The sequence below is a fragment of the Malaclemys terrapin genome, chromosome 10 (assembly GCF_027887155.1).
Source record: "Malaclemys terrapin pileata isolate rMalTer1 chromosome 10, rMalTer1.hap1, whole genome shotgun sequence".
NCBI lineage: Eukaryota > Metazoa > Chordata > Testudines > Emydidae > Malaclemys > Malaclemys terrapin.
Genome location: NC_071514.1, coordinates 68306006 through 68318331, shown reverse-complemented (window position 1 = coordinate 68318331; position 12326 = coordinate 68306006). Strand labels below are relative to the sequence as shown.

Below are 12326 nucleotides of genomic sequence, written 5' to 3'. Positions count from 1 at the left end.
TACAGAGACTTTGTGGGCAATCAGAATAGTACTGTATATACAGTAAAAGCTGTTTTATCTATCACTTCACCAACCAGAAAGCTCTATAAACCAGCATTTCTGATCTTCATTGAAATGCCGGTTTATAGTCTGGTTGGTGCGGGGCCAGCAGGGGGTTGGGGCTCTAGAGGGGGTGCTGAGTGTGGGCTCCGGGAGGGCGTTTGGGTGCAGGAGGTGGCTCCTAGGCAGAGGCGCAGCAGGTGGCTCTGCACACTGCCTCCACCCTCAGGCGCTGCCCCTGCAGCTCCCATTGGCCGCAGTTTCCAGTGGATGGGAGCTGCAGAGCCAGTGGGTGCTACAGAATAATAGTCCTAGAGCTTAAGGCCAGAAGGAACCATTAGATCATCTAGTGTCTGACCTCTTGTATAATCACAGGCCATTATATTTCATCTAGTTACCTCTATATTGAGCCCAATGACTAGAGCACTTCAGTCCTCAAGAGACTAAACTGTTTGTGCTACAGGTAGAGAGACCAAGATGCCAGCAATGTCTGAGGATCCTGCAAATGCCAGGGAATTGATTCCAAGAGAGATGCCCAGCTGGTCCTAGTGGGTGATTCAATCCCCATGCTGCAGAGGACGAAAAAAACCACACCACACCCAAGGTCCCTGCCAATCTGTCCCGAAGGAAAATTCCTTCATAACCCCACATCTGATAATCAGTTTAATCCTGAGCATGTGAGCAAGACCCACCAGCCAGGCATGTAATAAAGAGAAGTCTCTGTACCTCCTCAGAGCACCAGTCAGCCCTACCCAGGGTTCCCATCTCCAGCTATGGCCAATCTCAGATGTTTCTAAGGAAGGGGCGGGGGGAGTGGAGGAGGGGGAAAAAGAATACACCTGCATCATGGGGGGAAAAAAAATTCTTACCTGACCCCTTCAGGCAACTAGCTGAAGCCCTGAAGAATGAAATCTGATCCTAGCCATTGTCTGAATGCAGAGCTGTAAGTGTTATGGGTATGTTGAGGGCAACATAGGCAATTCTGTTGGACACCACTGCAGAAAAATACCCACCCCATAGCTGTACTTCTACATGGTGGAAATTGATCAATGAATATTCTTTGGCCTACTTCTTAGCAAATTGGGATTTGAGGTGCATTTGATGATTCTGCTCAGAATCAACAGCTGAAGGTCATGTGAAATCTGTCAAGTAACTTGGTTTGGGAAGACTAGGGGGAGTTGAGCCCTCAGTGCAATTACTGTTGCCACCAATGACTAGCAATAGCATCTGACAGGATTCATGGTTACCAGAATTTTGCCTAACATGATCCTATACGTTATTTTTCAGTTTTTAAAGTAACTCAGCACAAAGAATATTTATGACAACATCTCCCCTGAATTATGGGCTCTAAACATCAGGATGAATAGCTGTTCCAATATTCCTGACTGGAAACATATGTTTGGGTCAATAGTCTTCATGGGCATTTGTTTTAATGACATAATGCCCATTCACAAGTTGGCAGAATGTTTATCCTAGAACGCAGGTGACTGTAGATGGGAATCCTACAAAATGCTTAAATGGGATGTTCGGTATTCAAACAGTTGCAGAAGAGTAGGAGACTGAAAGATGACAAAGACAGGCTCTGGGCCCTGATTCTTTCCCCATAGGGTACCAGCAACTTCAGCTGAAGACAGTGGGAGTTAGTTATTCTGATTAGGCTGGATCAGGGTCTGATTATACATTTATCAGTACATCCTGAGAGGGTTCAGCACAACACAACTTCAGTTGAATTGATGAGAGCTAGGGAGACACAGCACTTCCTACTGTATCTTATTACTCCTTAGCTACCTTCTCTGGCTGAGATTATTTTTTCCCAGATAAGCTGTTGAAATGCTAGACTATTTCTTTGGGATCACTTCTCGTTTGTTCTTCGATTTGCATTTGTGAAATCTGAAATTCAGGTTTGTACAGCACAGTTACTGTGGTGTTCCCTGGGTACAGCCACCACAGAGGTGTTTTTCATTTTTTGCTTTGGGGTTTCTCCTAGCCCCAGTTTCTTTTTAATTTAAACTTTGGATAGGTGATTTCCAGAGTTTGTTATAGAGTAAAGCTCTCTCCAGCTACCCTATTTGCTTCTGGCCCTACTAAGCACCCTTGACATTTTTTCATATACCCTTCAGTTTAATTCGGTGTCCCCTTCTTCTCCTAGTCCAGACCATTACTATTACTTCCAGCCCCTAAAGTCACTCTTAATTCTCTTCTGTGCTCCCTGTTCAATCTCTTCTATGCTCTCTGATGCTCCTCAGTCTTGTGCCATATTCTCCTGGCCCTTCCCCAGAGCCTTTACCATTCATTCTGCTGCTTTTCCACTCCCTCTCAGTCCTCATCTCTCATGGTAGAAATCCCCTCTAGAGCTGAAGTGGAACTGAGAGAACACTTTACTTAGGCTATCTGCACTTCCTAACTTTTATAATTCCTATACTGCCAGAGCTTCAGCTTCTAAAGCTACTGACCTACTATCATTTTAGCTTTGAGTGGCTTATCTATTGGGTCATTCACTTAGTCTCATTAGGAGGCTTTTATTAGTAAGTGTAGTACAAACTTCTTTTCCAGCACTATGATCTTCTCTTACAGGGTATCATCTGTGCATATTAGATGAACTGTAATGAGGAGTCCAATTAAATTTTAAAAAGCTCTTTGAATATTTAGCCTTTTGTTCTTTTTGTACAGAATCCTGGTGTTAGGGGCACTTAGTTTAACACTAGGACAAATTGACTGAGATGTGATCCCAACATTTTTGACTGACTATGTATCATAAGATTTGGGAGGTCCAGGCAGTTCCTGTTTGTTCAAAAGAATGTTGTAAATGCAAATAGCTCTGTCAGCATGCTACTTTTCTTGTATAATTAATAGTTTTTCCTCTTTATTCACAGATCGAGAAGACCAGTCCATTCTGTGCACGTAAGTAGAATCACTCTTTGTGTATTTCAGGGTTCTGATGTTTATCTTGGTTCAGAGTGACTCAAAGCCCATTGAAGCTAGTGGATAGAGTCCCTTCATCATCCATGGGCTTGGGATCCAGCTTTCAGTGAAAGGCGTTTAACTATTTTTAAATTGATCAAATTATAAAGAAGTTGTATACGTAGGAGGAAGCATGTGACTAATAATTTCAATGACCTTCTGAAGTTCAGAAAATTCAGAGCTTACAGAAGGACTTGTGAGGAGCGTAAGTGGGTAAACTGTGTGTTTAGGAAACCTTTAGTTAACACAAAGCCTCATGGACATTTGCTCGTGGTAGCTTAATGGAAAGCCCCAAGTCAGGTGTTCGTACAGAAGTAGGTGAGTAGTGTGCATGTTTTGTTGCTTTTTGCCCCCTACTTGTGTAGGCTATAACTGGATCTGTCCTGAAAAGAACTCCCAAGAACAGCACGAGTCCTTGAGGCTTGATCATCAGTAACTTTAGTAGCAGAGGTCCTCAGTTGCTTGAAGTCTATGCAGAATGCATCAGCATGTTAAGTCAGTGGGCTCAGTGACTGACCACAGTATAGCTTCTCTGCATTCTTTACATTGCCTTCCTAGAGAGTAGTAAAGTGGCTTGAAGCGGACATTGTTTTTAAAGCTCCAATTGGTCTAAGCCTTGGCTGTTCTCAAAACCTCCTCTTTGAGCCTTGGCCTGATGAGTGTCTGTGCTCAGGTAGCACCTGCTTTTAGAGATTCAGTGGTTGAGCCTTGGTTGGAAGGTGGGCCTTACCGTGTGGAACACATTGCACTCTGCAACCCCTCTGCTTCTTCTTCGCCCGTTTAACAAAACATGTTAAGACTGGAGCACAGGTGTTTTAGATTTTATTCCATATCTGACCTGCTCCTCCTCATCCCTTTTATCAGGTTGCAGCCCCTCAATTGGCTTTATTTGCTTGCATGTCAGTGAGGAGGTTTTGGGTTGTTTTTATTGCATTAGATGTTGTGTTTGTTAGGCAGCACCCAGTTAGTCTCAGTGGAAGTGGGGATGGGGATGTGGTTCATAAATAAAAATCATCATAATTTGCAAAAGATGACCAGATGGTGGTTATATTAGGAGCTGGAGGGAAGTCAAGATCGTACAGTGAAGTCATACTCAAATCCTCTCTGTGGGAGGTCATTCCCTTAACGTGGGGTCTCTTGAGTCTATGACCAGGTACCTTGATCCTGGTTTTAGAAAACGCTGTTATTGACCCACCGTGTCTCAGAGCCTGGAAGGTGAGGAGAATTACTCCTTGGAACACTTTTATGCCAAGTCTAAGAAACACTAAAATTGGGGGCCAGACCCTTAACTGGCAGACTGCAGTAGAGCAACACAGATTTACAGCAGCTGAGAATGTGGCCCTGGAGGTCGTTAAAAAACTAAAACCCGTCGAATACGAATGAGGCACTATAAAGTGTCCATGGACTTCATTTTCCCCGGACAAGACTTGTCACTTTAAGAGAGCCTAATTTATGTGTACTTGCTCCTTCCATTCTTGTGCTTTAGGTTTATTTTTCCGTTTGTCTCCCCCCTCTTCCTGCTTTAACTCTTGAAGGTCTGCATTTTTATGGGAGAAATCGCTTATTAAACCAGGCCTTCTTGTTAAAGCCGGCATTTCTGAAAGTCATAGTCCATGTACTGCATGTGCAGCAAATCTAAGCTTTCTTCATCCTGCCTGACAAAGTTGGATCAAGATGTCAGATTTCACACCACCCAATGGAAAGGAAATGGGTGATTTATTGGATCTCACCATACATACAATGTAGAGATTCAAGACTGATTTGCGCTCTTTTGCTCTCTGTACCCTTCTGCAACTACAGCAACAGATGCTTAGAATAATTCTTGTGTGCTGGCAAGATTGTGGTCTTTACTTTAAAACTGTGCATAGCTCCTGATAGCGTTTTTTAATTTAGTTCAAAAACACTAGGAAAGCTAAAATATATTTGAAGAAGTGTAACTACTAGTGCTTTATCAGTTTTGTTGGCCATATTTGGATGCACAGAAAAAAAATTCTCTAGGCTTTTAGTTACAGAGCACTGGAGTGCCAGCAATGAGCATTATTTTATGCTTGTTAGAAATTGTCCTTTTGCTTAATATGATCCAAAAAATGACTGAAGATTCATAAAATTGATCTGGGAGCTTTTCTGTAAATAGTTTCAGACTCAACATTTCTAAACCTTGCAACCTGAATTGCAACCAAAGATTATGTACACACAAGCGCCTATTTCAATAGTTCTCAAACTTTCGTACTAGTGACCCCTTTCACACAGCAAGCCTCTGAGTGAGACTCCCTTTATAAATTAAAAACACTTTATATTTAACATTATAAATGCTGGGGGCAAAGCGGGGTTTGGGGGTGGAGGCTGACAGCTCATGACCCCTCCCTGTAATAACCTTGTGACCCCCTGATGGGTCGTAACCCCCAGTTTGAGAACCCCTGGCCTATTTGCATAAGTTAATGTATTTTTGAATGCTCATGAAAATTCTGCTGCTGATGTTTATTGCTCAGTGGGCATAGTCTATGTGTTTTAATGCAGCCTCTCCATTTCCCCCCCCCCCCCCCCACTCGTCAGTAGAGGCCCCACTCACTGGGATTATTCATGCTCCTGACTGTGTGGAAATTGTGCAGTCATGCCCAACCCAGCCAAAACACCTGCAGAAGATGTACAGGCAGAAATTGTCCAGTCCAGTTTTAAATATCCTGTTCTATGGGCTTGCACTGTTTCCCTCAGGAGAGTATTCCACTGTCTAAACACAGCTCAAAAAAACCCATCCAATATGCTTAAAAAAAAAAATCTGCCTCTTCCTTTCTATCCAGATGGCCAAGTTGTGTATCCTTGCCTGCATCTCTAGGCTCAACTGTAGTAGTTGCTTCCTTTTGGGTGCTCTTAATACTAACTTCATCTCCAACTACATCCAAATACGATGCTTCCAAAATCCTCTCTTTCCTGCCTATCTCTTGGGTCTCATTTTCATCCCATCACAACTAGCAATATCCCTTCATACTGTACTACTCTAAGTAACTCTTCATCTTTGCTATTTACAGTTTTTTAAATGGGTACACAGTGGTACAAACTTGTAGAACATGGTCCCACATGTTTCTAACCATGTTCTACAAGTTTGGCTCTATTAATCTTTCCTCATCAGTCTCTAACACCCAAACCATTTCTGTTCTCTGAACTCCTTCAAATCCATCTTTTTGGTACTGAGGTACCCGGGGCTACACACAATATTTAAGGTGCAGCCTCCTGAAGAATCTTATAGAAAAGGGCTCTTACCTCCCTGCTCATGGTGTGTGTCTTCAGTGACTATAGCCCCAAATTGCTTTTTTGCTCTGCTCTAGGATACTGCTGACTTGTATCCAATGTCTTTCTTAGCACTTCACCCTCAAATCTTTGAGCACATCCTTGTGCAGTCACATCAGCTACGTCCTGTTGCTTGCATTTTGTTCATAACTGCTGTTTGTTGTGATAAAACAGCACAATCAAGGATTCTCTAGCTTTCCATCACTCCCAGATTATACTTCCTCCTAATTCATTGTGTTCATTAGATTGATTTATTTGCTCCACAAATATTTTATCTTGCAAGTGAATCTATTCTGAATTTGAACTACCTTCTTTGCGCCCATTCCTTACCGCATTCAGTTCAGTTACCTCAGGATCACCAGGCTTCCTTATTATATTCCCACTCCAACTGATTTAAAAAAAAAAAAAAACTGTTAGTTGTAGATCCAGATTCTGTGTGTGTAAATTTTTCTGGCTTTTACAACTTTTTTTTTTTTTAAAATAGTAATTTTTAAGTCAACTCATTGAAAAGAACTGTGGTGCTGAGGACTTTCGAGACTGTTAACTAATGTTTCTGGCTGCTAAAATTAAGTACATCACAATTTTATTTATTGAAATCTATATTGAAGGCTAAATATGTGTGAAAGCAACTTAAGTTTGCACATTTTAAAGTGCAACAATTCAAGAAATGCAAAGCTAATAAAGTTCCAACAACAATGCCGTATCAGAGGAGTTATATACACCTATAGGGGTGTGTATATATACACACACACCCACCCCAAAAAAGGGATTATTGCATAATTTGTGTTTTTAAATTGAAGACATGTCTGTCATTAGCAGTTTTCTGACAAATAGTTTCAAACCCTAATTGGTACCCCCACTTCATTTAGGGGCATTAGGTGGAGAGGGGATGAGTTCCTACTTGTTACTACTTCTGCTGTTTGGCTAAAGATTGTTTTGTGCTATCCTGGGTTTAAAAAGTAGTAGCACATTGGTTGACATTGCAATGGTTGTAGCTTTATACTGGGAAAGCATAGTATCCTATGTATATATAAATGAAGGTTTAGAACCTGTAGAATTTAGTGCAAATTCTTGAGACTAAAAAGACTTACTGTATTTTTCACATCTGTGAGCTGCTTCTGATGCAGAAGGGTTGTTTTGGGGGAGCAGAGGGAGATTTGCTGTGCATGTTTCAAAGTGACCTTTACTGGACAATCGCCCTCATCCAATTGTCCCAGCAGCAGCTCCAGTTTGACTTAACTGGTTGGAGTGGATGGGAAGGGACAAATGTGCACAGATGTCACAGAATGGGTAGGATTTCTTAGCAGTTACCTAATAAGCATGCTCAGAAATGATTTCTCAATCCCTTATTTTTCACTAACCTAAACAAAGGCACTAGTCCTCAGTAAGGACCATGGGCCAGATTTTTAAAGGTATTTAGGAGCACAGAGATGGGTGGTGTGGCATTTTTGAAAATCCCGGTAGATGCCTAACTGCCATTAATTTCGATGGGGCTGATTTCCATGGGAGTTAAGCACCTAGGACCAACATCAATATGCAGTTGAGTGCATCAGGCTTCAGTCATTTTGACTAAAGAGTATGGTTAGAATTTTTTCCCCACTGTTCTAGAACTCAACTGGCTGAAGGGAGTTTGCTCAAACTTAAAACACACCCACCCTTCAAGTAGTTATGAGTCTGAGAAAACAATATTTTATTAAAAACTATTGAACACTACTGGGTGCCCCCTATAATGATCCCCAGGAGAATTCAAGCCATGTTACTTTTTCAGTTCTATTTACTATTTTACAAATTTGTTTCCTTTAATTTTATATATTATAAGTAGGGTGACCCCCAGATAGCAACTGTGAAAACGGGACAGGGGGTGGGGGGGTGGGGGTAATAAGTGCCTATATAAGAATAAGTCCCCAAAAACTGGACTGTCCCTTTAAAAAAGGGGACATCTGGTCTCCTTAATTATAAATTACTGTTCTTCAGTCTAGTTTAGGAAATGGCAGCTAATCCCCAGAAGATTAGCAGCTAATCCCCAGAAGGTGAGGCTGAGGCTGGACTGTGATCTCTCTTTACCACCCCCTGGGCAGCAGCCCCACCAGAGGCACCACAGACATACACCAGGCATCAGAGCCAATTCAAAGGCTGGTGCAGGCAAACGCCTCCGCCTGGCTTCTCTCCCATAGACTCCTTGTGTAGCTCCAGAGCAGGGGGTAGAGCTTTCTACTGAACTGAGGCTGCTTGGACTCTTTCAAGCAACTACACGTTTAGCAAACTTTCACAGTAGGCTCACTGAGCCCAATTCTGAGCTATGCCTCTCCAGAGTTACTGCTAGTATGGAGTAAAGTTAGGGGTGAAGGTAATGTAAAGCTCTCAGATTCTCAGTGTGGAGCCTGCCAAGCACCACCGGTGTAATTTAGAGCAGACCCAAGAGGCTTTCCACATGGCCAGAATATCCAGAATGCAGAGAGCTCTAGCCACGTCCGCACTCACCCCTATGCCAGGAGCTTAAGGCTATTACACTGGGCCTATACCTCTCTCAGAATCTGATCTGTTGTAATGATCAACCATGGGGTCGCAGAGCAATCCAGCTGCTGGATTAGCGTAGAAAGGCTGGAATGCAGCTGAGAACTAGGGCCAGTAGTATGCTTTCATTCCTCTATTAATTGTGCTGCCTCGGTTTATTATGGAGAAATGGGATTTATGCTTTCAGAATGTCTCAGATACGTGACCAGTCTGTCTAGTTCTTCAGAGCCAGGATCAAAGAGCAGTGGCCACACTTTGGGAGATTGTTCACAAGTAGGAATATGGGATCCTATCTAGAAATACATGCTGAGAGTTATAGATCACCACAAGCGAGGGCCACACACCTCCTGGGAGATCAGGGGCCCTGCTGTGGAGTAGACCTTGTGCAGGGTCCAATCCTAAAACCCTGAAAGATGCTGGTCATACAAAGCCCCACCTGGAAACCTATAATAGGGCAGACAGTGACCAGGTGCTGGAAAGGGGAGTGAAGATGATTAAGACCATGAAGGGAGAGAGCTAGGAGGAAAACATGGTACCAGAGAGTTTCTTTCAGCTATTTTACCCACTGCAGGGCATGACACAACAATAGAGTATATTTCTGGCATGCCAGAACCAGTGTCTTTGGAAGGTGATTCTTTGGGGTACTATGTCATGACAGATCAGCATGATCAGTGCTGGGCTACAGGTCAGTAGTTCCAGGAAGGACACTATCCAAGATGCTGGCCACCAAGATTTCAGTAGGTTGAACAAGCAAAACACACAAGTCACCCTACAAATACCTAGATGGTTGGGGGGGGAAGGGGTGAATCTGGGCCAAGTAATTGTAGCCCTCCATAGTTTGATATAATCAGTTTTCACATATGTGAGATGTTTATCAGTGGGATCAAGCATAAACCTTGAAGCTATAATGTGTCTTTCAGATTACAGATGCTACCTATTTTGCTTAATGGATAGCAGCACATCAGATCTGTCAATCTCCATGGTCTTTTAGCAAAGATCAAGTGCAGCATGTTACATCTTCCATCAAGAGACTATCTATCTCTTATAACCAGACTCGATCCAATAGGTCTTTACTCCATTTCTAGCTGCAGTGATCCTATCTGTTTTTTATTGCATGCAAAAGCATTTGACATTTGGGAGCATGTTTAAATTTTTCAACGTCCACTTCAAAATAAAGTAAATAAGCTTCACAATTCATGTGCAGAAAACAAGAGGGTGATCAGCCAGCTTGGAAGAAAAGGGTTAAGGAGAGCAAGCACAGAGCCAAATATTAAGTAACTTAAGAGCTGCTGTATAGTAGTATAATTACAAGTAAAATGATGCCATATATGGTAATACTCCCAGGGATTTAAGAGAAAGCCCAGTGATGGGCACTGTTGCCCTGGGAGAGAGGAAATGCAGTTCATGTAGTGATGAACTGCAAATAACCTTTCATAAATGAAATAGTTCAAAGCTCAGGGCTTGTTAGAAGAAAGTTTTTTATTTTTCCAAAAGGCAACGTTGTAAGGTAGATTTGTTTGAAAACTCTGTATGCAGAAGACTTCAAATTGGTGTGCTTAGCTTGGAATCATTCCCAGGACACTTAATTTTTATCAATAAAACATGGAAATGTTTCAACTCTGAAGCCCATGCAAGGGGGGAGATCTGTCTTCTAAACTATGCAAACGAACCCAATCCTGTGAAAAGGAGCCTGTTCATCCCAATTAATCTTGTTAAACTTCTGCAAACAAGAACAATTCTCATCATGGAGTATCTACCATAGGAGGGAATTGTAGAGAAAAAAATAATTAAATTTCCTAATTAGAAAAAATGAGAACCGTAATTGATGCAGTGAAATAGTTCCAACTTCAAAGGACCTGATTAAATGTCAATGGGAGTTTGTTTTTTGCATTAAGTGGATTTACAAAAGCAAATACAAAGGGGCCTGATTCTTATTTAGACTAAGATCCTGTGATGCAGTTTTGGTAGCTAGTGTGAAGGGGCATTAAAGGGAGTTTAAATTATATTCATACCCACTTTAAGGCCCTTTCAAATGGCCAGGGGAGTGCAAAGGGACATTTTAGGTTATGTCTAAACCGCAATTGCTGGGTATGACTCAGCTCATGTAAATATATCCAGACTAGGTTTAACCTAGCTAGTGGAGTACTGACAGTGGCGGCATGGGCTGGCTAGCCTGTGCTGAAGCCAAGTAGTTACCCAGGATTCTGGGCAGGCTTGTCCACACTGACGCCTATGCCACCACATCTATACTGGCAGTACCTAAGCTAGCTAGATTAGAGATGGCTCAGGTATGTCTACACAAGCTGCCATTACACTCCAGGATTGCTATGTAGAACTCCCTTTTGTTAAAATGAGACCTGGGGCCAAAGGAATCTAGAAGAGGCAAGGTAGAGTAATATTAGGTGTAGGGAAGGAATGGTTGGGCTCACAGTGTAGTTCAACTCTGAAAAGTGTAAAAATGGTAGCCTCTCGCTCAGATCTGCTCCCACCAGTCTGATTTCAGAGTCAGGTATGTTTACTTTAGTGCCAAAGATAAATGTTTGATGCTTTTGACTGTTAGCCCAGCAGAGCTCTGGGCAGAATGAGTTGGAGTCTTTTCTGGCTCATACATGCTCATTAAAGGGAACTAAGTTTCAGTTACAGGCAGGGCCAGATGTGCCCCTCACCTGTATCGGTATTGAAAACAGAGCTATAGAGATTTATTAAAAATTTAGCTGGCAAAGCTGTTATTACTGGGGAGTCAGAAAGAACCCAGCTTGGCTTCCACATTCCAGGCTGATTTTGCAGTTGTTGGGGGAGGCAGGGAGAAGGACATGATTTTATTTGTAAACAAACTTGACCTGGAAATCAATTGAGAGACCGTGTGGAAATAGAGCCCCACTGCACCAATTCACAGTCGCTTTACCATTTAGAACTGCGTCAGTTGGTTTCCTCACACCGAGGAGCCCTCTGCAAGAGTTGTACACAGCAATCTTATTGGGCCAGATCCTGGCCTCTAGATGATCCAAGCTCAATGGGAGTTTCACCACTGTCTTCAAAGGGAGCAAGCTCATTCCCATATTATCTGAGATTTTTATAAAATCTGAGCAATTAGCGCCAGTATTAAAATAAACTATGGAGTGCAAATGATTCTTGCCACTGCTGTTGCGTCCCCCACCTTCCCACTTTGCCAGTATTTTAAGGTGAATAATATAATTACAGACTTATTTCCTTCCCCTCCCCCCTAACTTTTTATAAATACTCAAATATTCCTAAAGTGAGAAGAACAGTCTTTCAAACATGCATGATGTCTTAGGATCACCTTAAATGGACCAATAGCCAGTCAAGATACAAAAAGAACAAAGCTAGGGCCCTCATACTGTGTTTGTGGCATACTGAATTCAGGTAGAATGTGGGGGTGTGCAAGAGATGGCAGGTTGGGGTAGAATGCTGAACTTGATTGGTACGGTATTGATGGTCTTACTATTTACCTTAAATACATCACCACATCATGGAGGGAACCCAAGAGTCACCTGTGTTTTGTTTCT

General features: G+C 42.3%; 1 protein-coding gene across 3 annotated transcripts in view; it reads left to right on the top strand.

Moving 5' to 3' along the window:
* Positions 1-12326, top strand: part of MYH11 (myosin heavy chain 11) — a 97034-nt gene that overhangs the window by 38595 nt on the left and 46113 nt on the right. For all 3 annotated transcript variants that reach the window (XM_054041174.1, XM_054041173.1, XM_054041175.1), the window contains exon 4: positions 2913-2940. In XM_054041174.1, the coding sequence (XP_053897149.1) occupies positions 2913-2940 (28 nt within the window). The remainder of the gene's footprint in view (positions 1-2912; positions 2941-12326) is intronic.